Source organism: Mobula birostris, chromosome 7 (assembly GCF_030028105.1).
Source record: "Mobula birostris isolate sMobBir1 chromosome 7, sMobBir1.hap1, whole genome shotgun sequence".
NCBI lineage: Eukaryota > Metazoa > Chordata > Chondrichthyes > Myliobatiformes > Myliobatidae > Mobula > Mobula birostris.
Genome location: NC_092376.1, coordinates 42,508,248 through 42,531,567, shown reverse-complemented (window position 1 = coordinate 42,531,567; position 23,320 = coordinate 42,508,248). Strand labels below are relative to the sequence as shown.

Sequence of the window (23,320 nt, the reverse complement as noted above, 5' to 3'; positions counted from 1 at the left end):
ATGTTAAGATCCTAGCTCTAATCTTCTTTCACCCGAGACTCTGTGATGCCCACAACATCATACCTGTCAATCTCTAACTGTGCTACAAAATCATTTACCTTATTCTGTATATTGCATGCTTTCAATCTTGTTTCCATCATCCTTTTCAATTTTGCCCCCATGTTACACTTGAATTCATCCCATTGACTGCAATTTTGCCCTGTTATATGTCCTTCCTCACAGTACACTACACACTGCATCTACTTGTAAGTCCACAACCCTACCACTTCACTGTACATCCCCCGCCAAATTAGTTTGAACCTTCCCCAGCAGCTCTAACAAAGCTACCCGCAAGGATATCGGTTCCCCTTGAGTTCTTTTTGTACAGGTCACATGGCTTCTCCAGAAGGGATCCCAATGATCCATAAGTCTGAAACCCTGTCCCCTGCACCAATTCCTCAGCCACCCATTCATCTGCAAAATCATCCTATTCTTACCCACGCTGGCACATGGCCCAGGCAGTAATCCAGAAATTACTACCTTTGAGGTCCTGCTTTAAATCTTTCTACCTAACTCCCTATATTTTCTTTTCAGGACCTCTTCCTATCTATGTTGTTGGTACAATTTGTACCACAACTTCCGGCTGTTCACCATCCCTCTTTAGAATGTTCTGGACCCAATCTGAGCCATCCCTGACCCTGGCACCTGGGAGGCAACATACCATCCGAGTGTCTCTTTCACATCTACAGAATCTTCTGTCTCTAACTATGGAATCTGCTATCACTACTGCATTCTGCTTCTCCCCTCCACCCCGCCGAGCCGAAGAGCCAAACAATGGCAGAGACCTGTTGCTGTGGCTCCCCCACCTCTAGGTCATCCACTCCAACAGTATAGGGAACAGCCACAGAGGTACTCTGCACTGGCTGCCTATCCCTTTTCCCTCTCCTGACAGTCACCCCGGTACCTACCTCCTGCAACTTAGGGGTGACTGACTGCCTCCCTGTAGCTCCGATCTATCATCTTCTTAGTCTCCTGTGTGAGCCAAAGGTTATTGAGCTGCAGCTCCAGTTTCTTAACATGGTCTCTAAGGAGATGCAACTCAATGCACTACGTGCAGCTGTAGTTATTGGGGAGACTGGAGGTTTCCTGGTGTTCCCAATTCTCACACAGAGAACATACCACTAAGCCTGGATCCATTCTCAATGCACTAGCTATGTACTAATAGATGAAGAAAGATAGAATCTTACTTAGAACCTCTGCCTGTTCTTGCCAAAGCCTGTTGAGCCAATGCCTCCCACTCTAGCCCTGGCCCACTCACATACTGGCAGCTCCCACAATAGCCGTTCTGCTTACACCTCACTTCTTTTTATTGGCTATTGCTAAGTTATTAATAACCCAAGCAATCTCCCATTTTGTAGCCAAGTACCAACAGGCCCTGCTTGTTTTTAAAACTGTCTCCAACTCTCTCTGCAATCCCCTGCTCCACAGACAAAGGCAGCAGTTCTATTAGTTGTACCTCTCTGCTGCTCTTAGTGTTTACTTTTTTTCTCCTTTGAGATTGCATGACCCAAATATTTCCAGAACTTTTGTTTTCATTAAAATATAATTGTTAATTTTTATATTACAAATCTTGTAGATGTGATCAGTTCCCTGCAAAATGCCATTACCAATTACTACAGTAATTCATTTACCCCAGATAAATGTAATAAAATTTTCCTATGGAGACTTGCTTTTTTGGCATTTTGATTTTGTTCCCCAGTAAATCAAATTTGAATTATTCAAAACATGTTCATAATACAGAAGTGCTAATTTATTCAAGGATATATCTGTCATCAGCTTGAACTTCAACTGGATGTTTTTACCTTGTAATGTCTGTACATTCTGAACATATGCTGTTTGCAGATTTCCCTGGCATTTGATCCACTAATGTGAAGAGAAGGGTGTTCCCTCATCCTGTGAGGATTTGAGAGTTTCGTTGTTTTTGTTTTCTGAAATAAATTGAGAGAAGATTCTTAATAATGCTATTTCAGAGAAGCTATTACCTTTGGTAAATATTAATTGTAGTGATTATTTGAACTTCAGAACTGCATCAATTAATTTTGATAGTGTAGAATTGTACCTCAAAAATTGTGCACCACAACCTTTGATTTTTGATCCTTTCATATCAAGAAGGAAACAAATTACATCTAAAATCTTCATCAGGAACATTACATGGTTTCAGTAATATTCCAGACCATATATCCTGAGGTCCCCAAGTCTGGAGTTGCTGATGTTCTATGAGTTAAGAAAATATCCAAGAATTTTTTGTATCCGTCTTGAAAATCAAGATCAGTTTGGTGGATGAAAGAAGATGAATGAGAATGTGGGAAGAAGGTCTTTATATTACTGGAAAATCATGTCTTTTTGATGCAAATGAGTCTGGTTTCTATTTACAAATTGTATTTCTAAGGGAATTAAAGTTGATGTTTTGGGAAGGGAAAAAAATGGCTAGAAGGAAGATGATAAGTAGCAGGTCCTTGGGATGAGATATTTTGAGGAAGAGTGAGAGGGACAAGAGATGGTTGAAAATAAAGGGGTAAAAGCTAGGTAGTTCAGGCAGAAAGTTGCAGAAATCTGGCCTGAATGACATTGGACTAGGAATAGTATAAGGGAGTAGGAGTATTAAATTCTACAGGCATAGATTTAGAGATGTCTCCTTTGTTTCAATCGTATGCTGTCTCAAAGTCACAAGAAATTTACTTATATGGACTTTAAATGTACTCAAAGCCATGTGATAGTTTTAGGAGACAGGTTGTGTTTGATTAAACAACCACCTTGACTCCGGGTCCAACATATTATTCTCCGTCCTCACCTACCACCCCACCAGCCTCTGGGTCCAACATATTATTCTCCGTAACTTCCGCCACCTCCAACGGGATCCTACCACTAAGCACATCTTTCCCTCCCCCCCCCCCCCGCTTTCCGCAGAGATAGCTCCCTACGCGACTCACTTGTCCGTTCATCCCCTGCATCCCTCCCCACTGATCTCCCTCCTGGCACTTATCCTTGTAAGCGGAACAAGTGCTACACATGCCCTTACACTTCCTCCCTTACCACCATTCAGGGCTCCAGGCAGTCCTTCCAGGTGAGGCGACACTTCACCTGTGAGTCGGCTGGGGTGATATACTGTGCCCGGTGCTCCCGATGTGGCCTTCTATATATTGGCAAGACCCGACGCAGACTGGGAGATCGTTTTGCTAAACACCTACGCTCTGTCCGCCAGAGAAAGCAAGATCTCCCAGTGGCCACACATTTTAATTCTACATCCCATTCCCATTCTGATATGTCTATCCATAGCCTCCTCTACTGTAAAGATGAAGCCACACTCAGGTTGGAGGAACAACACCTTATATTCCGTCTGGGTAGCCTCCAACCTGATGGCATGAACATTGACTTCTCTAACTTCCGCTAATTCCCCACCTCCCCCTCGTACCCCATCCGTTATTTATTTATATACACACATTCTTTCTCTCTCTCTCTCTTTTTTCTCCCTCTGTCCCTCTGACTATACCCCTTACCCATCCTCTGGGTTTTTCCCCCCCTCCCCCTTTTCCTTCTCCCTGGGCCTCCTGTCCCATGATCCTCTCATAACCATTTTGCCAATCACCTGTCCAGCTCCTGGCTCCATCCCTCCCCCTCCTGTCTTCTCCTATCATTTTGGATCTCCCCCTCCCCCTCCCACTTTCAAATCTCTTACTAGCTCTTCCTTCAGTTAGTCCTGACGAAGGGTCTCGGCCCGAAAAGTCGACTATACCTCTTCCTAGAGATGCTGCCTGGCCTGCTGCGTTCACCAGCAACTTTGATGTGTGCACCTTGATTTATTTGCAGTTTAGTGTCAAGCCTGTTCTGTCTGCTATGCTTTGCAAATGCATGTCTTGATCTCCAGTATGTATGTAGAGCCATTTTCTTTCTGGAGTTCTTTCTGTTACCAAGTGTATACAATTGTCTTAGAAAAGTTACCTTGTAAGGGTTTTAAACATTTGTCACTTGAGTGTGGAGTTGGATGTGAGAGCGGACTTAGTTGCCTTCATGTGAGCATCAGGTCTTTGGTATTTATTTAGTCTGCAGCTCATAGAGCACAATAAATTACTTTTCTGTGTTGAGCCAGATGAGTATGTCTTTGAGTTATAGTGTGACATGTGTTTAGAAGTGATAGTGTCTAAAATATAAGACCAAAAGACACAGGAGCAGAAATAGGCCATTCAGCCCATCGAGTCCACTCTGCCATTTCATCATGGTTGATCCCGGATCCCATTCAACCCCATTTACCTGCCCTCTCACTATATCCCTTGATGCCCCGACCAATCAGGAATCTATCAACTTCCACTTTGAACATACCCATGGATTTCGCCTTCACCACAGTCTGTGGTAGAGCATTCCACAGATTCACCACTCTTTGGCTGAAAAAATTCCTCCTTACTTCTGTTCTAAAAGGTTGCCCCTTAATTTTGAGGTTGTGCTCTTGAGTTCTGGATACCTCCGCCAGAAGAAACATCCTCTCCACATCCACCTTATCTAGTCCTTTCAACATTCAGTAGGTTTCAATGAGATCCCCCCTCCCACATTCTTCTAAATTCCAGTGAGTACAGGCCTAAGCTGCCAAACAATCCTCATATGTTAACCCTTTCATTTCCTGAATCATCTTTGTGAACCTCCTGTGGACTGTCTCCAATGACAATACATCCTTTCTGAGATAAGGGGCCCAAAACTGTTAACAGTACTCCAAGTATGGCCTGAATAGTGTCTTATAAAGCTTCAGCATTATCTCCTTGTTTTTATATTCTATTCTCCTTGAAATAAATGTCAACATTGCATTTGCCTTCTTTACCACAGACTCAACCTGTGAATTAACCTTCCAGTAATGTTGCACAAGGACATACCTAAAAGACGCCTTGTGAGCTATTTCCAGAAACTTCAGCCACCTCTGCTATGCCATCATCCCCACCAATATCCCCCTCCAATCCACTTGGGCAAGCTCCTCTCTCATGCCTCTGTAATTCTCTTTATACCATTGCGATACTGATGTGATTTATGCTTCTCCTTTTCAAATTGCAGTATGAAGTCAATTATATCATGATCACTACCTCCTGAGGGTTCCTTTACATTAAGCTGACTAATAAAATCTAGGTTATTACCAACACCCAATCTAAGATGGCCTTTCTGCGAGTAGGCTCGAGCACAAGCTGCTCTAAAAAGCTATCTCATAGGCATTCAACAAATTCCCTCTCCTACGATCTGAGACCAACCTGATTTTCCCAATCTCCTTACATATTGAAGTCCCCCATTACAATTGTGACATTACCCTTATTACATGCCCTTTCCAACTCCCTTTGCAATCTCAACCCCACATCTTGGCTATTATTTGGAGGCCTATATATGAATCCCATAATGGTTTTCTTTTTTTACCCTTGCAGCTTCTTAACTCTACCCACAAAGATTCGACGTTCTTTGACCCTATGTCACCTCTTTCTAAAGATGTAATTCCATCCCTTACCAAGAGAGCCACATCACCGCTTATGCCTTCCTGCCTGTCCTTCTAATACCAAGTGTATCCTTTGATGTTATACTCCCAACTAATGACCTTCTTTCTGCCATGACTCAGTGATGCCCACAACGTCATACCAACCAATCTCTAATTGCACCACGATTACCTTATTCCAAATGCTACGTACATTTAAATACAGCACCTTCAGTCCTGCATTCTTCGCCCTTTTGAATTTTGCCTCTGTGGTACAATTTAACTCTTTGCTCTGTCTGCATTTGTACCCAGTCATTGGTTTGTTCTTCCTTACATTCACGTTCTACCCATCATGTACTTGTAAACCTACTGGCTCATCCTCAGCTCTGTCATTCCAGTTCCCATCCCCGTGCCATATTTGTTTAAACCATTTCCAGTATCTCTAGCAAACCTGCCTACAATAATATTGGTCCCCCTCGGATTCAATTGCAACCCATCCCTTTTGTACAGGTTGCATCAGCCCCGGAAGAGGTCCCAATGATCCAGAAATCTGAATCCCTGCCCCTGCTCCAATTCTTCAGTTACGTATTTATACATCACCTAATTCTATTCCTATACTCATTGTTGTGTGGCACAGGCAGCAATGCTGAGATTACTACCCTTGAAGTTCGTGTTCTCAGCTTCCTTCCTAACTCCCTATATTTTTTCAGGACTCCTTTTTTCTTTCTATGTTGTTGGTACCAATATGTACCATGACTCCTGGCTGCTCACCCTCACTTTTCGGGATATTGTGGACATGTTCCGAAACATCACAGACCCCGGCACCTGGGAGGCAAACTACCATCCGTGTTTCCTTTTTGCATCCACAGTATCACCTACACGTCCCCCTAACTAAAGAGTCCCCTATTACTGCTGCCATCTGCTTCAGTTTCCTGCCCTTCTGAGCCACAGAGCCAGACTCAGTGCCGGAGCACAGCCACTGTTACTTCCACCAGGTCTAGTTCGTTTCTGCGCTCCCCCACAACAGTACTCAAAATGGAGTACTTATTGTTCAGGGGTATGGCCACAGGTGTGCTTTCCACTATCTGATGTTCCCCCTTCCCTCTGCTGACAGTCACCCATTTATCTATCTCCTGTAGCCTTGGGGTGACTACCTCCCTGTAGCTCCTGTCTATCACTGCCTCACTTTCCCTAACAAGGTGAGGGTCATCAGGCTGCAACTCCAGTTGTCTAACACGGTCTCTAAGGAGCTGCATTTCATGCCTGCCATCATGCTAAGTTTGATAGATTTCTCTGATGAATCCTTAGTGGGAAGGGGAGTTATTTTGACCTTTTACATTATTGATACATTTTTTTGTGTTGCACAATCCCTTCTTGTTCCTATGGAGGATATAGTGTACTGTAAATTTGAGGAAATATTTACTAGGGGTTGTTCATGCTTCTGTACCAATGTCAGTCTTGGTTTTCATACACTACAATATTCCACTTCCATAATTAGTTGCTAATCACTATATTTTGCACTCTGGTTTGGTTCATTGCTATGCTTGGCAGACAATTTTAATGCTCAGCCTGTGGACTACCAGACATTTAATTCTGAATTAGGATGATGGTATGAAATGAGCTGTCAATTGTCCATGAAAGATATTTTAAAAATGCAGATGCTTGAACTCTGAAATAAAACCAGAAAATGCTGGAAATTCTTAGCAGGTCAGGCACCATATGTGGAAGGAGAAGCAGAATTTTGTCTGGAGGTCAGAGGTCGGAGATCTGATTTGGGACCCCCGCTGTTCGAGAATTTTATAAATGACTTGGGTGAGGGAGTGGAAGGGTGGATTAGTAAATTTGCAGATGATACAAAGGTTGGTGGTGTTATGGATCACGGAGGAGGCTGTCATAGGTTACAACGGGACATTGATAGGATGCAGAGCAGGGCTGAGAAGTGGCAGATGGAATTCAATCTGGGAAAGCAGGAAGACATGCACTTTGGAAGGTCAAACTTGAAGGCAGAATATAGGCAGGATTCTTAGCAGTGAGGAGGAACAGAGGGATCTTGAGGTCCACAACCATAGATCCTTCAAAGTTACCACGCAAGTTGATAGGATGGTTAAGGAGGTATATGGAGTGTTGGCTTTCATTAGTTGGGGGACTGAGTTCAAGAGCTGTGAGGTAATGTTGCAGCTCTATAAAACTCTTGCTAGACCACACATATGTTCAGTTCCAGTCGCCTCATTATAGAAAGAATGTGGAAGCTTTCGAGTGCAGAGGAGGTTGACCATTATGCTCGCAAACACGACGAAATCTGCAGATGCTGGAATTTCAAGCAACACATATAAAAAATGCTGGTGAATGCAGCAGACCAGGCAGTATCTATAGGAAGAGGTACAGTCAACGTTTCGGGCAGAAACCCTTCGTCAGGACTAACTGAAAGAGAGATAGTAAGAGATTTGACCATTATGCTGCCTGGATTAGAGAGTGTATCTTATGAGGATACGTTGAGTAAGCTAGGACTATTCTGTTTGGAGCAATGGAGGATGAGAGGTGGGTTGGTAAAGGTATACAAGGTGTTAAGAGTCATAGACGGAGTGGACAGCCAGATATTTTTTTCCAAGGCTGAAATGGCTATTAGGAGGGGGCACAATTTAAAGGTGATTAGAGGAAACTGGGGAGGATGTCAGAGGTAGGTTTTGTACACAGATAGTGGTGAGTGAGTGAAACTGCTGGGGGTGGGGAGGTGATGGAGGCAGATAGTTTAGAGACATTTAAGAGACTCTTAGCTAGGCACATGGATGAAAGAAAAATGGAGGGCTACGGGGGAAGCAAGGGTTAGATTGATCTTAAGGTAGGTTAAAAGGTTGGCACAACGCTGTTGCCAAAGGGCCTTGTTATGTTTTCTTACTAATTGGAAGAAAATCAAGCGAGTCTGAAATGTAAAGTAAAACTTTGTGTTTTACTTTAAGCGAAGCACACACATATCATGTGGTAATGTCATTATGTATGCAATTTACATACCTTTACATATAGGTATAATAAATTATATAAACAACAAAGAATGCTTAAACAATTATATTTACAAGATTACTCAAGTATTACTAAAGTACTAAATACACAACAGTCCTCCCTGGTTAGCTATAAACTCCAATTCTATATAGAATTCATCTCACTATACACACAGTATACTACATAATACAACTACTGTATATGGACATCCACAGCATAGTAAATTTTAAATGTCCCATTCAGGCCTAAAGATTTAATTGCTGTGGAGGATTCCTTACTCATGTGGGATAACGTCTTTCCTGATAAGGTGAGGGTCATTCTGTTTGGCAGGTGAGACTTGCAGCTGTGAAACAATCTCAGGTTCTGGGGGCTCCTCTGTTGTGGTTGCAGAGTTGACTCTAGGACTGCAGGAAGTGATTCTTGACAGGTCTGGAGACTTTCCTTCTCCTTCCATTTTCTTCTTGTAGTTTATGTATCTTGATCTTGGGAAGGTCCATTAAGTTCACTGTAGTATTCTCTTATTAATCATTCTATGTTCCCTTTATGATCTGATCTCTCCTGGCTTCTTCATCCTCAAAATCATTTGACAAATCCTCTTCTTTTCATACCTCCATTGACTCCTTTCCTTTTGGCCTTCCATTCATCCTGCTGGGCTTTGGTCTTTGCATCTACTTTTACAAGCAACTTTTTGTCTTCCAATTGAAGTTCATGAAATAAACTTAATACATGCAGAGTAGATTCTCGTTCTTTATACTCACAAAAGCTGAATGCTTGCAACTTTCCTGAGGCTTCTTGAACTCTCTTCCAGCTTAAAATCAGGCCTCATTTTACAAGTAACTGGCTGTTTAAAATATCAGAAGCTTTCTCAGATACGTTGTTGAAAAAAGCTGCAGTTGTCAGACCACTGCTTTTGTCACTTTCATGATTCCCTTGAGCAGTGTAAACCTTTCGTCGTCCAGTATGCTTTCTAACCAGAGGCACAGAGGTTGGTACCAGCACCTGTTTGTCCCCTGTTGGCTGACAGCTCATGCTATACAGCATGGACAGTTGTGGCATCATCCAGTACTTCTCTAAATTTACTTGCTGTTGACTGTATTGCAGGAGACGTGGCATGCAAATGGTGGATGGATCTCCAATCAAGTGTTAGTTGTCCTCAGCCTCTCCTGACCCCACAATACTGACCCTCCCATTTTTACCACATACAAGCCTTGTTGGGTGTGGTGTTTCATGTTACGAATGTCATTCCCACGAGTTATCTTTTCTCCAGTACAAGTTCTTCGATGGATATCTGTAGGCTTCAGTTCAATATATTTGAAACGCCATTCAAACTTATTTTGTTAAGTGACTGAAATAGTGGAGCCAGTGTCCAATTCCACTTTAATACATTTGCTCACAAGCAAGAGAAAATCTGCAGATGCTGGAAATCTGAGCAACACATACAAAATGCTGGAGGAACTCAGCAGGCCAGGCAGCATCGATGGAAAAAAGTACAGTCAGCATTTCAGACTCAAACCCCTTGGCAGGACTGGAGAAAGAATGCTGAGGAGTAGATTTGAAAGGTGGAGGGGGGAGGGGAGAGAGAAACGCCAGGCAATAGGTGAAACTTGGAGCGGGAGGGATGTAGTAAAGAGCTAGGAAGTTGATTGGTGAAACAGACAGAAGGCCATGGAAGGAAGAAGAAAAACCATCCATGGCTGTCACTTTCGGGATAAGGCCACACTTGGGTTGGAGGAACAACACCTTGTATTCCGTTTGGGTAGCCTCCAACCTGATGGCGTGAACATTGATTTCTCAAACTTCCAGGAATTCCTCCACCCCCCACGCCCCCCCTTCACCATTTCCCATCTACTTTCCCTCTCTCATGTTATCTCCTTGCCTGCCCATCGCCTCCCTCTGGTGCTCCTCCCCCTTTTCTGGGCTGTCCACTTCTGGTGTAAGCCATGTTGCTTGACTATTGTTAATTTTCACGTTGTAAATCTTGCGGCTAGTCAGTCCTGTGTCACTCACATCACTATCAGATTTTTCATCAACAGTATGCAGATTAGTGCTCTTTTAGAAACTGCAACTTGACTTTTTATCTTTTTCTCTTCTCTGCGCAGTCCATTTATTTTTGTCTGCCCAACGTGCTCTGTGTGGGTGACCTACTTTGTTACATTTTCTGCAAGTTTTGTCTTTAAATCTGCATTGCTGTTGCGTATGTGAGCCCTTGCCACAACGGTAACAGAATTTATTTGTCCAGGCAGGTTTCTGTTTAGACATTGCAATTTTGTTCACACTCACTTCCATTTCTGTCTGTAACTCAATTGTGTCTCTGTCTGCTGTTTCCATTCATTCAGCAATCTCAACTTCTCTTTCAAATGTAACTTGTGCTTCATGTAGGACCTTTTTTTGAATGCTTTCTTGTAAGATTCCACAAGCTAAATGATCTTAGTGCATCACTAATCCCATTACCCAACTGACGATGCTCAGACAGTCTCTACAATTCAGCCACATTTGCTGAAATGAGCTTCCCTTCCTTTTGATTCTGCTTATGAAACCTAAAGTGTTCTGCAATCAACAATGGCTTTGGTTGTAAATGTTCCTGCACTACTTTTACGATATCAGCAAGCTCATTTTGGCTGGTTTGGTTGAAACAACAAAACTTCTAAGCAGATTCCCTGCCTTTTAAATCCAATGCACTCCACAAAATTTGTACTTATTTCTCACTGGCTATTCCATTTGCTTTAAAATACTGCTCAATCCATTCAGTATATAAAATCCAGTTATCTGTTGTGTAATCAAGCACATAAATCTTTCTGACGTAGCCAACCATTTCTGCTCTTTTTAAAATAATTATTGTCACCCGATACTCCCTGTTTATGACCGAGTGAATTTTTCCCATTTTCTCCCTTTTTTTTAACTTGTCTATTTCTGCACTTGCTGCGCTGCTTTTTAACTGACCTGTTCCTTGCTGTCCTTCCACAGATCGTTAGCTGTCTGGGTTTTTTAAAAAATACCTCATTCCCACTGTTATGCTTTGTATCTCCAAAGCATAAAACTAATTTTTGCTGGTGGGGGAAGGGGGGGGATCGTTGCTTGCTGCTGCTTAGGTGCGGGAGGGAGGGGAGCTGGGGGAGACTTTGGGGTTCTAACATTCAACTGTCATTCATTCTTTGAGGGCACTGCTGTTTTTTTGTGGATGGTTGTGAAGTAAATGCATTTCTTTGACATTAAATGTACCTTTGAATCCTAATCAGAAGGAAAACAAGGGAGTCTGAAGCGTGATTCTAACTCTGTGTTTTATTTTAAGCGACCTTAAAGTAGCATCATAACGTGCGCAATTCACATATTTTTACAAAAAACCATAATGATTTATATAATCAACGAAGTATGCTTAATCAAACAATATATTTACAAGATTACTCAAATATTACAAAAGTATTAAATACACAATAGGCCTGTACTTTGCTGTACTGTACTATTTTAATTAATGCTTCAGCTTGAATTCTCCATAGGTGTTTTAGGCCATACTTTTTAGGCTGTTCCACACCCAGGCTTTGTGTGATTTATTGTCATTTATTATATATACTTGTGTTTTATGTGGTATACAGATCCATATGGTAATTTTGATCAGTACTTTTTATATTAATTGATACTGGATCAGAATGAATCACTACTGTTGGATACTGGATTAAGGTCTTGTAACTCCATAGATAATATTTGTTGCAGGAACAATAAAAATGATCTGAAATTGTGGGAAGCAGGGCTTTTGGAATGCAGGTCAGTGGCTAATTGAATGATGAGCCACTTGATCCTCCTTGTTTTTTTTTACCATAATACCAAAGGCCAAGGACCAATGATTTAAAATGGGAGTGAGACAGAAATAGCAAGAGACAGGAAACGCAGGGCTACCTTCTCCTTCAGCTTCTCATCAAGATATATAGTAGATTCCGGTTAATTGGGACACTTTGGGACTGGTACATTTTGGCTCATTTAAATAGTTGTCCCAATTAGCTGAAGTTTCATGGAAATAGTTTAAAAGGTATAAAACAAAACAAACTACCATTTAACTGAGTAACAAATGATGTATTTAAATGAAATACAGAATAAATTAAAACAATACCAAAAACTACTATAGTATTATAAAACTGTATTAGTTCCTAATAGTTACCGATGGAGAAATTCATCTGCCGTGTTTTTTTGATTGACTGTAAATGAACAAAATCAACGCAGATTCCTAGTGCAGATAATGGACTGCCTTCATACCATGTTTTAGATGATTGCATCCTCCAAATCTTCATTCTCATTGTAACAGTCAAGATGATTGTTGATACCTTCATAACTCCTAACTTGTTGAAGTAGTGAAGTTGCTTCATTTTCACTCCTGCCCATTTCTGGCATCTCCAAGCCTTGTTGCTTGAAACCTTAGTGAGCAACAGGGTTCCAAATTGTGTTTCTACTGATTTCTCACCAACTATCACTGACAAAAATCACTGCTTTTTGAACACAAACACACACTACTGATGCTATTTAAAAACTGCTTGTTCTGAGCACGAGGTAGTGTATAACAGCCATGCAAATGCATGTGACGGACGCTAGTTAGAAACTGTTCGGCAACAGACTCCTGCCCCAATTAAATGGCATAGTGTCCTAAATAAACAAAGGTAATCCTGGCTATTTTCTTGATTTAGTTTTTGTTCTTTAAGAGTTGTCCCAAATAAATGGCTGTCTTGATTAACCAATGGCCCAGTTAACCAGAATTCACTGTATAAATACTTGAGTGGTAGTGGTAGACAATTATCATAACTTTAAATCCTGAACTGCGTCTATCGTATAAACATGACTGTATAAGGTATTTGGTTTTGATACACAGGTTACTCAGCAGAATGGCACTAAATGAATTTAGTGATATGATCCTAGAGGGTATCTTTTCACCGAATGTTAAAACATTTTAAAGATTATTTCATTTATTCTCAGTTGTTCCAAGTTGTAGACTATTTGGAACAATTGAGAATAAACTTGAAACCATTTTTAAAATGCTTTAAGTTTTAAAAACATGACAGGATTATTTATTTATATAAAACTAAAATCATAAATGAAATCATAACTGCAATATTTGCAACATTGAATTGATATCCAATCTTGCTTATGGGGATACGCGTATTCTGTTCAAAATGCGAAATTGTGGTGGACTTCTGGCATCCCACAACCCAACTGGAATTTTACCTACACTACTTTTCAATTCCTATCCTCCCCATGTTTGCTAATAGTGCTGCATAGTGATGGTGGTCAGTCAGAGCTTGGAATTGCAAAGGATTTTTTGCTACCATTATTTCCTAGTGTTGCTATATGAAAGTTAATACTATCAAGGTAAAATTGTGATAAATACTGGAAATAATGCAGTGGTATTCTTAATGTCCAACTGGCACCCGAGTTTTACCTTGCTTGGTCTTAAATAAAGGCTTCAATGAAATTCATATTTTCAACTTTCTATCCACTCTGCTCATTTTAAGGTTCCTTATACAATCTAATGTCAGTTTTGTTTGGGGATGGGCTTTTTTGGTAAAATTACATTATTTCAGAAGCTTGCTGTTGTAAAGTTATTAATTAAGATGAGTAATAATTCTTTTCTACTACTGACATCCTTGTTTTAAAATTACATATTGAATCAACTAAAGTCAGGAATACAATCCGTTTGAAAGTTTTTAAATGTGATTAACCGATAAATAGATAATTCGCTTCAATATATCTACAGTAGAAAATAGTTCAGTTCAGCAAAGAAAACTTGTTTTCAAGTTTTTGTTTACTTACAAGTTTGTTTATATTTAATACTGAAACAATTCTACAATTTGATCTTCATCTCGTTTCTCATCTTCTGTTCCTCAATTATGTGTTACAATTACACTATAGTTTTTTATTACTTAATTCTATTTATAATTTTGTTTATTTTATGTGAACTTCTGGTGATGTTTTGATGTTTTTAACTTAATTTTATTCATCTCTCATTTCCCTTTGTTTCTGTCAAGTAGAAATAATTCTAATTGCATGAACCAAAATACCTATTTCCCTTTTCAGCTTGCCCTACATTTTTTAAAAAAAGAAATTATTTTCAATTCTTTGACAAAGTTCTAAATAAGGTTGAAAGAGTACAGAGAAAATTCAGAAGGATGTTGCCAGGACTGGAGGACATGAGTTATAAGGAAAAATTGAATAGGTTGGGACTTTATTCCTTGGAATGTAGAAGCTTGAGGGGAGATTTGATAGAGGTATACAAATCATGAGGGGTATAGATAGGGTAAATGTGAGCAGACTTTTTCACACTGAGGTTTGATGGAACTACAACTAGATGTCATGGGTTAAGTGTGAAAGATAAAATATTTAAGAGGAACATGAGGGGAAACTTCACTCAGAGGGCCGTGAGAGTTGTCAGCGCAAATGGTGCATACGAATTCAATTTCAACATTTAAGAGAAGTTTGGATAGGTACATAGATGGAGAGCTATGGTCCCAGTGCATGTCGATTGGAGTAGGCAGATTAAATGGTTTGGCATGGACTAGATGGGCCAAAGGGCCTGTTTCTGTGCTGTATTTTTCTATTTCTCTATGACAGTATTTTCTTGCATTGTTAAAATGTTCAAAGTAAAAACTATTATCAGAGTATATACCTGTCACCATGTACAACGATGAGGTTCTTTTCCTGTGGGCATGTAGATGTAAGTAAATAGCAATAAATAATGAGCATGAAAGAACAATATAAAAGTGTCCTTAAACGAGTGTAGTTATCCCCTTTTGTTCATAAGCCTGATGGTTGAGGGGTAGTAACTGCTCTTGAATCTGGTGGTATGAGTCCAAAGGCACTTACATCTTCTACCTGGGTGGCAGCAGCGAGAAAAGAGCATGGCTTGGGTGGTGAAGGGCTTTGATGACAGATGCTGCTTTTCTACGGCAACATTTCATATAGCTGTGTTCAATGGTTTGGAAGGTTTTACCATGATGTACTGGGCCGAATCCACTACCTACTGTAGGGTTTTCTGCTCAAAGGCACTGGTGTTCCCATACCAGGCAGCACACTTTCCACCACACATCTATAGAAGTTTGCCAAAGTTTTTGATGACATGCCAAATCTCCACAGACTCCTAAGGAAGTAGAGGCACTGTCGTGCTATCTTTGCAATTCTATTTATATGATGCGTCCAGGACAGGTCCTCTGAGATAGTGACACCCAGGAATTTAAAGTTACTGACCCTCTCCATCTCTGACCTTCCAATGATTACTGGCTTATGGACTTCTGATTTTCCTCTTCTGAAGTCTGCAATCAGTTCCTTGGTATCTAACATTGAGTGAGAGGTTGTTGTTATTACACCATTCAGCCAAATTTTCATTCTTTCTCCTGTATGCTGATTCATCACACCCTTTGATACAGCCCACAGCAGTGGTGTCATCAGCAAACTGTATATGGTGTAGGAGCTGTACTTAGCCACACAGTCACAGGTGTAAAGCAAGTAGAGCAGGGGGCTAAGTACACAGCCCTGCGGTGCTCCTGTGCTGATGGAGATTGTGGAGGAGATGTTTTTGCCAATCCGAACTGACAAGTGAGGACATCCAATTGCACAAGGGGGTATTGAGGCCCAGGTCTTGAGGGTTAATGATTAACTTTGAGGGGATGATAGTGTTAAATGCTAAGCTGTAATCAATAAAGAGCATCTTGATGTATGCACCTTTGCTGTCCAGATATTCCAGGGTTGTGTGAAGAGCCAACGAGATAGCATCTGGTAGGTGAATTGGAGTGGATCCAAGTTGCCTCTCAGACAGGAGCTGATATGCTTTAACACCAACGTCACGAAACTCTTCATCACTATGGATATAAGTGCCACTGGGTGATAGTCATCGAGGCAGGTTACCATGCTCTCCTTGGGGATTGGTATGATTGAAGCCTCCTTGAAGCAGGTCGGTACCACACACTGCTGGAGTGAGAAGTTGAAGATATCTGTGAATAGATGTGAAAGGATTTAAATTGAAACTTTGCAGGTTTCTGTTTTCAAATTCTGGAATCTTGGCCAACAGGCTTGCTTGTTCCGCCTACCAACAACCAATTGACAGATATCGCAGTAGCCACAGCTCTACACACCGTCCTTACACATCTGGAGAAGAAGGATGCTTATGTGAGAATGCTGTTCTTGGACTACAGTTCAGCATTCAACACCATAATTCCCTTCAGGCTGAACAGGAAGCTCAGAGTCTTTGGCCTTTACCCTGCCTGATGTAGCTGGTACTTGGACTTCCTGTCAGTTTGCCGGCAGGTGGTAAAAGTGGGCTCCCTCACCTCTGCCCCTCTGACTCTCAACACAAGTGCTCCTCAGGGCTGTGTCCTAAGCCCCCCTCCTTTACTCTCTGTATACCCATGACTATGTCGCCACCCACAGCTCCAATCCACTAATTAAATTTGCTTTTGACACTACACTGATTGACCTAATCTCAAATAATAATATGGCAGTCTACAGAGAAGAAGTCATCACTCTGACACAGTGGTGTCAAGAAAACACCCTCTCCATCAATGTCACAAAAACAACGGAGCTGGTTGTGGACTACAGGAGGAATGGAGACATGCCCTATTGACATGAGTGGATCTGGGGTTGACAGGGTGAACAGCTTGAAGTTCCTCGGCATAAACATCACCGAGGATCTCACGTGGTCTGTACATACCAGCTATGTGGTGAGAAAGGCACAACAGCACCTCCTTCACCTCAGACAGTTGAAGAAGTTTGGTATATGCCCCCAAATCCTAAGAACTTTCTACAGGGGCACAAATGACAGCATCCTGACTGGCTGGATCACTGCCTGGTATTGGAACTGTACTTCCCTCAATCGCAGGGCTCTACAGAGAGTGGTGCGGACAGCCCAGCACATCTGTAGATGTGAATTTCCCACTATTCAGGACACTTACAAAGACAGGTGTGTAAAAAGGGTCCGAAGGATCATTGTGGACCGAGTCACCCCAACCACAAACTGTTCCAGCTGCTACCATCCGGGAAACGTACTGTGGCATAAAAGCCAGGAGACAACAGGCTCCGGGACAGCTTCTCCAACCAGGCCATCAGACTGATTAATTCATGCTGACAGAACTGTATTCTGTTATATTGACTGTCCTATTGTACATACTATTTATTATACATTACTATGAATTGCACATTGCACATTTAGATGGAGGTGTAAAGATTTTTACTCAGGTGTATGAAGGATATAAGTAATAAAGCCAATTCAATTCAAATATAATCACTGTATTCAAATTCTTCAGTGATATAAATAACATCAGATATGCTGATGACATTGTACTAATAGCTGGCTCAGAAACAAAACTTCAAGAACTACTCACTATAGTGGCAGCAGAAAGTAATTGCAGAGGCCTCTCAATCAACACCAAGAAGACAGAAAGCATGGTCGTCTCCAGAAAGACAAACATCCCACAATGTGTGATCAAGATCAGAAATACAAACATTAAACAAGTCAACAAATTCAGATATCTTGGCAGCCTAATAACAAGTAGTGGCAGGTGCGACACAGATATCAAATACAGAATAGCAATGGCGAAAGAAGCTTTCCAAAAAATGAAGACCATATTAACAGACAGAAAGATGAGCACATACACTAAAAACAGAATACCGCAGTGCTGCATTTATTCTATCCTGACTTATGGAAGTGAATGCTGGACCATTCCTCCAGCAATGGAAAAGAGACTAGAAGCAGCTGAATTATGGTTCTACAGGAGAATGTTAAAAATATCATGGACCACACACACATCAAATGAAGAAGTTCTCAGAAGAGCCCAAGCAGTTCGATCACTCATACCAACAATAAGAGAAAGGCAGCTCAGATTCCTAGGACACATCATGCGGAAAGATGAACTAGAAAAACTCATACTCTCTGGAAAGATTGAGGGGAGAAAACCTAGAGGAAGACCTCGGCTTATGTACATCAAAAGCATAGCCAGGTGGCTACACATCAAGGAAATGGAAGTCATCCAAAAAATGAAGGATAGATCTATATAGAAAACCACAGTCACCAACGTCCGCATCGGATATGGAACCTAGACAGACAGTGTGTTTCTTGCTCATCTTTATTGATTAATGAAAAAATCATTAATTATACCTGAATTCCCAATTAGTAGTGTGATTGGCAATATTGGATTTGTTAATATGCATACAGTATAAATATCAGCCCTCTTTGTGAGATTATGTATGTAGATTAAATTTTCACAGAGGATCACATTCTTATCAACTCCACCCCCACCCTCATAGATCCTTCCAATCATTGACACAATATTGAATAATCTTCTCACTGTTTTTTGAGATAATAGAAATATTACTTGCTGGATACTATTTAATCTTTTCCTTGACATGTCACGTTAGACTACGACTTATTGCTTTAGTCAACGTTGTCAATTACCCTGGAAAATTGAGAGTGACACAGCAGAGGAACAGGGTATTTGGCTCACCAAGTTTACAATAATCACCAAGCAACTATTTACAGTATGGAACAATCTTCCCCTGCTTGAGAGTCTCCCTGTTTCCTTAAGCTAGGCAGGTAGATAAACTGCGGTCCCGGCACAGTTGCAGTTTGAAGGTGGTTATTGTTCGCCAACATGTTGCAGTGCACAAGGAGCTGATGTAAAAAGACCGTACTTCTCGGTGTTCTCACAAAAGGTAGATTCAAATATTGATTGAGATTCTGACTTCTAATAAGTTGCTTCTAACTACTAGTGAATAAATGAAATGTACAAACAATATAAAGTGGCCAACCTGATGATGAAAGCTAATTGCTTAACAACATGATAATAAGTAATCAACAATAGCTGTGAACTTACAAGTAAGCAGTGAGATCTGGTAATGAGAAATAAAATAACAAACCACATCAGGAAGGACATAATATGGAATAATCAACTTATTTCAAGATCATAGAAATATTGCTTGTGGAATGTAATAGATCCAAAGTAATTTAAAGTTATTTCACGTTTAAGGAGTTTTAATGTGAGGGCTTTTTGCTTGATTGCGTTTGGTTGTTGGGGGGGGGATGCCTTTTTTATTTGGACTTACTGTTTCTTAAATTTTCTCAGATGATTAATCAATATTTACAGTGCTTGTGACTGCTGTTGTTACAATATCAATCAGCTGATTAGACAGACTAATTACTTTATACAACACACGTCTACAGATCTGGCCTATTTTTAATATCTTTCCTCTTTTCATTTTAATCAGAGGATTGGTATATCATTGCCACTTTTTGGTAGTTCTATATTATGTGAAGCTTGTGTCAGCGTTGCTTGGAAAAAGAAAATCCTTGAACAGATTATATAAGATTAAAAGACACTGGAAGGATTTAGACTGGTTAATTTAACTCTAGGGTTGTGTTTTACCATGAAAATTTTCAGAGAAATATGTTCATATAGGTTGAGTACCCCTTATCCAAAATGCTTGGGGCTGTTTTGGATTTTGAATTTTTTTTTGGATTTTGGAGTATATAATGAAATAGCTTGGGATCGTCTTTATTTTCAACTCTGAAATAGTGTGTCACTGGTAAGCAGTCTTTGTCTCACACTTGTTCATCACATATATGTACATAACAGTGTCAATTATTCCATACCATTGATATAATGAAAATATAATGAGTGCAAAGTAACAAAAGCAGCAACATGAGAATACCTGAATCAGCTGTCAAACAACAAACAACGGCAGGCTTTCGGTCTCCACCTACAATGTCATGTTTTGATTAAAAGGTTACAGTACACTATTTGTATTTTACTTTTTTATGTTTTATGTAAGGTATAAGTCAATCTGCATTGTAGATTTCTTCTGGTGCTGGATTTTCGTGATCAGCAGACAATTTAAAAAATTAATACCATGCCTTTTCTTAAATGTCTTAACCAGCCTGCTGAATCTTCACAATTACCTTCAATTTTCAGTTTATTGTCATTGCTCTGTGTGTGTGTCATGATCAGCATACCGTTCAGCGGCATATGTTCACTTTGACACTGACATGATATGTGATTGAGAGCTTCGTTTTTTGTTTGATGCAGTTTTTCTAGTTTTCATTATTTTCTGTTTGTTATGTATGTGAGGTTACTTCTCATAACTGTCTGTGATGCGTAGAGACATGTACATCCCCTGGGAACCATCCCAGCAGCTTGTGGAATTTTCCATTTGTGATAAAATGTCAGCGCTCAAAAAAATACAGATTTTGTAGTTTTTCGGATTTTGAAATTTCAGATAAGGGGTACTCAACCTGTATGAGATTATAGTGCTTAATGTGGATAATATGATCAGTGCTTTGTGCTTTCAAATTTCTGCCTCTTTCAAACCTGACATAAAATTGGAGGATCCGGCATCACTGGAAATCAGTGGAGGTACTCAAATCACCTCGACAGCCTCCAACAATGATTCCATGCTCAAGGTCACTTAGATCATATTTCTTCCCCCTTCTGATGTTTGGTCTGAACAACAACTGAGCCTCTTGACCATGTCTGCATGCTTTTACGCATTGAGTTGGTGCCACCTGTTGGCTGATTAGATATTTGCGTTAACGAACAGAAGTATAGATGTACCTCATAAACTGGCCACTGAGTGCACGTTAATTCATTAATCTCATCTTCAGGAATTCCTATTTTGAGCTTGCATTGATTGCTGCAAATTCCTTTAGAATTTTAGACTTATTTCAGCATAACTTTCTTTGGTTTCACAAATTCCATTTTAATTCTATTTAAAGTTCAAAGTTTAAGGTAACTTTATTATCAAAGTACATATATGTCACCATATCCAACCCTGTGGTTCATTTTCTTGTGGGCATATTCAATTAATCCAATACAGTATCGATAATAGAATCAATGAAGACTGCACCAACAGGGCAGGCAACCAGTGTGCAAAAGACAACAAACTGTGCAAATGCAGAAAGAAAAAAATAATAGTAATCAATAAATCTTAAGAATGTGAAATGAAGAGTTCTTGAAAGTGAGTCCATTGGTTGTGGGGACAGTTCAGTGATGGGGCAAGTGAAGTTATCCCCTCTGGTTCAGGAACCTGATGGTTGAGGGGTAGTAACTGTTTCGGAACTGGATGGTGTGAGTCCTGAGGCTCCTGTACCTTCTTCCTGATGGCAGCAGCGAGAAGAGAGCATGACTTGGGTGGTATAAAGGTGTAAAGTCTACAGTGAAATTTGTTGAAATTTCAACAAGATTCATCATTTTCCCTGAGTAATATCCCATGGGATAAAAGAAAAGAACATTTTTTTTCATATTTTTATATGGAGCACCTTTTCAAAGCATTTGATATGAAATGTGTTTCAGACTAATGCATGGCAGAGCAATATTTTGTCCTCCTGGTTATATTCAAATACAGTTATTTCCCCCTTATAGCTGTTCCATCAGCAGCCAAGGTCTTAAGCTCTGAACTTCTTCCTAAGGGCCTCTTGCTTACCTGATTTTTAAGCACTCCTTAAAACCAAGATGTGAACAACCATGGGTAATCTGGCCTTAAGTAATTTGATGCCAAATTTTGATTTCTTTAATATTTTTATGAACTCTTTTAAGATAATTTGCTGCACTAAGTATGCTGTATAAATACAAGTTGTTATTTTTGTTAGCAAGCCTGATGTGTGTATCATAATAGTAACTATTGTTAAGCTTGGAGTATAAAATCTAATTTCAGTTTTTGGCATTTATTTTAACTGTTGAATAACTGATACTGTAGTTCTGCTCATTGCATGAATACTTTGGCATTTTCTCTGTTCTAAAATTAAGATATAAAATTCCACAGAAATTTGCTGCACATATTTAATGATAAGTGAGAAATAATGTTGAAAATATTTCATCAAACCAGCTTTTTGGTAGCGTGTTGAAAGGGAACTAAAGTATTCATAAAATATATATTCGCTCCATCCACCACAACAGACATGATTTACTGTTGTCCATTCATTTTAATTCTGCTTCCCATTCTCACTCCAAAATGTCAACCCATGGCTTCCTCAGCTGCTTCAATGAAGCCACACTCAAGCTGGAGCAGCAGCAGCTCATATTCAGTCTGGGTAGCCTCCAACTTGACGGCATGAACTTCCAGTAATTCTCGCCACCCCACCCTTTTTCCATTCCCCATTCTGGCTCCCCTCTTACCTCTTCACTTCTCCTCACCTGCCCAACAGCTCCCTCTAGTTTCCCTCTTCCATCCCCTGGCCCACTCACCTCTCCTGTCAGATTCCTTCTTTTTCATCCCTTTACCTGTTTCATCTATCACCTCCCAGCTTCTCACTTCAACCTCTTCCCCAGCCACCTACCTTTACTTCACCTGGCTTCGCCTATCAACTGCCAGCTTGTACTCCTTTCTCTTCCTTCACCATCTTATTCTGGCTTCTTCCACCTTACTTTCCAGTCCTGATGAAGGATCTTAGGCCAAAATGTTGATTGTTTATTCCTCTTCATAGATGCTACCTGATCTGCTGAGTTTCTCCTGCATTTTGTGTGTTGTTCTTAAAATATACATAATATTCAATTTAATATGAATTTGTATATTACTGTTCCTTGTTATCTTTGTGATGTAATAGTTAGATTGCATCTAATTCAGATTTTGATTTTAGTACTGGGAAAATATTGAAGATTGATCTTCTTTTAAAATTATTCTGTACCTTAAACTTATTCAGGCAAACATGCGGAAGATATATTTGGTGAACTGTTTAATGAAGCCAATAACTTCCATATTCGAGCAAACTCTCTTCAAGATAGAATCGATCGTTTGGCTGTCAAAGTTACACAGCTGGACTCAACAGTGGAGGAAGGTAAGTAGCTACTCTGTGTGCTGAAATTGGGTTAATTATTATGTTACCTTGTTATG

The 23,320-nt window shown here is 40.2% G+C and overlaps 1 protein-coding gene across 8 annotated transcripts in view; it reads left to right on the top strand.

Moving 5' to 3' along the window:
- Positions 1–23,320, top strand: part of LOC140200147 (actin-binding protein WASF3-like) — a 112,040-nt gene that overhangs the window by 40,446 nt on the left and 48,274 nt on the right. For all 8 annotated transcript variants that reach the window (XM_072262997.1, XM_072262991.1, XM_072262996.1 and 5 more), the window contains one exon: positions 23,130–23,264. Coding sequence is in view for 7 of the 8 variants with exons in the window: in XM_072262991.1 (XP_072119092.1) it covers positions 23,130–23,264 (135 nt within the window). In the remaining variant the exon portion in view is untranslated. The remainder of the gene's footprint in view (positions 1–23,129; positions 23,265–23,320) is intronic.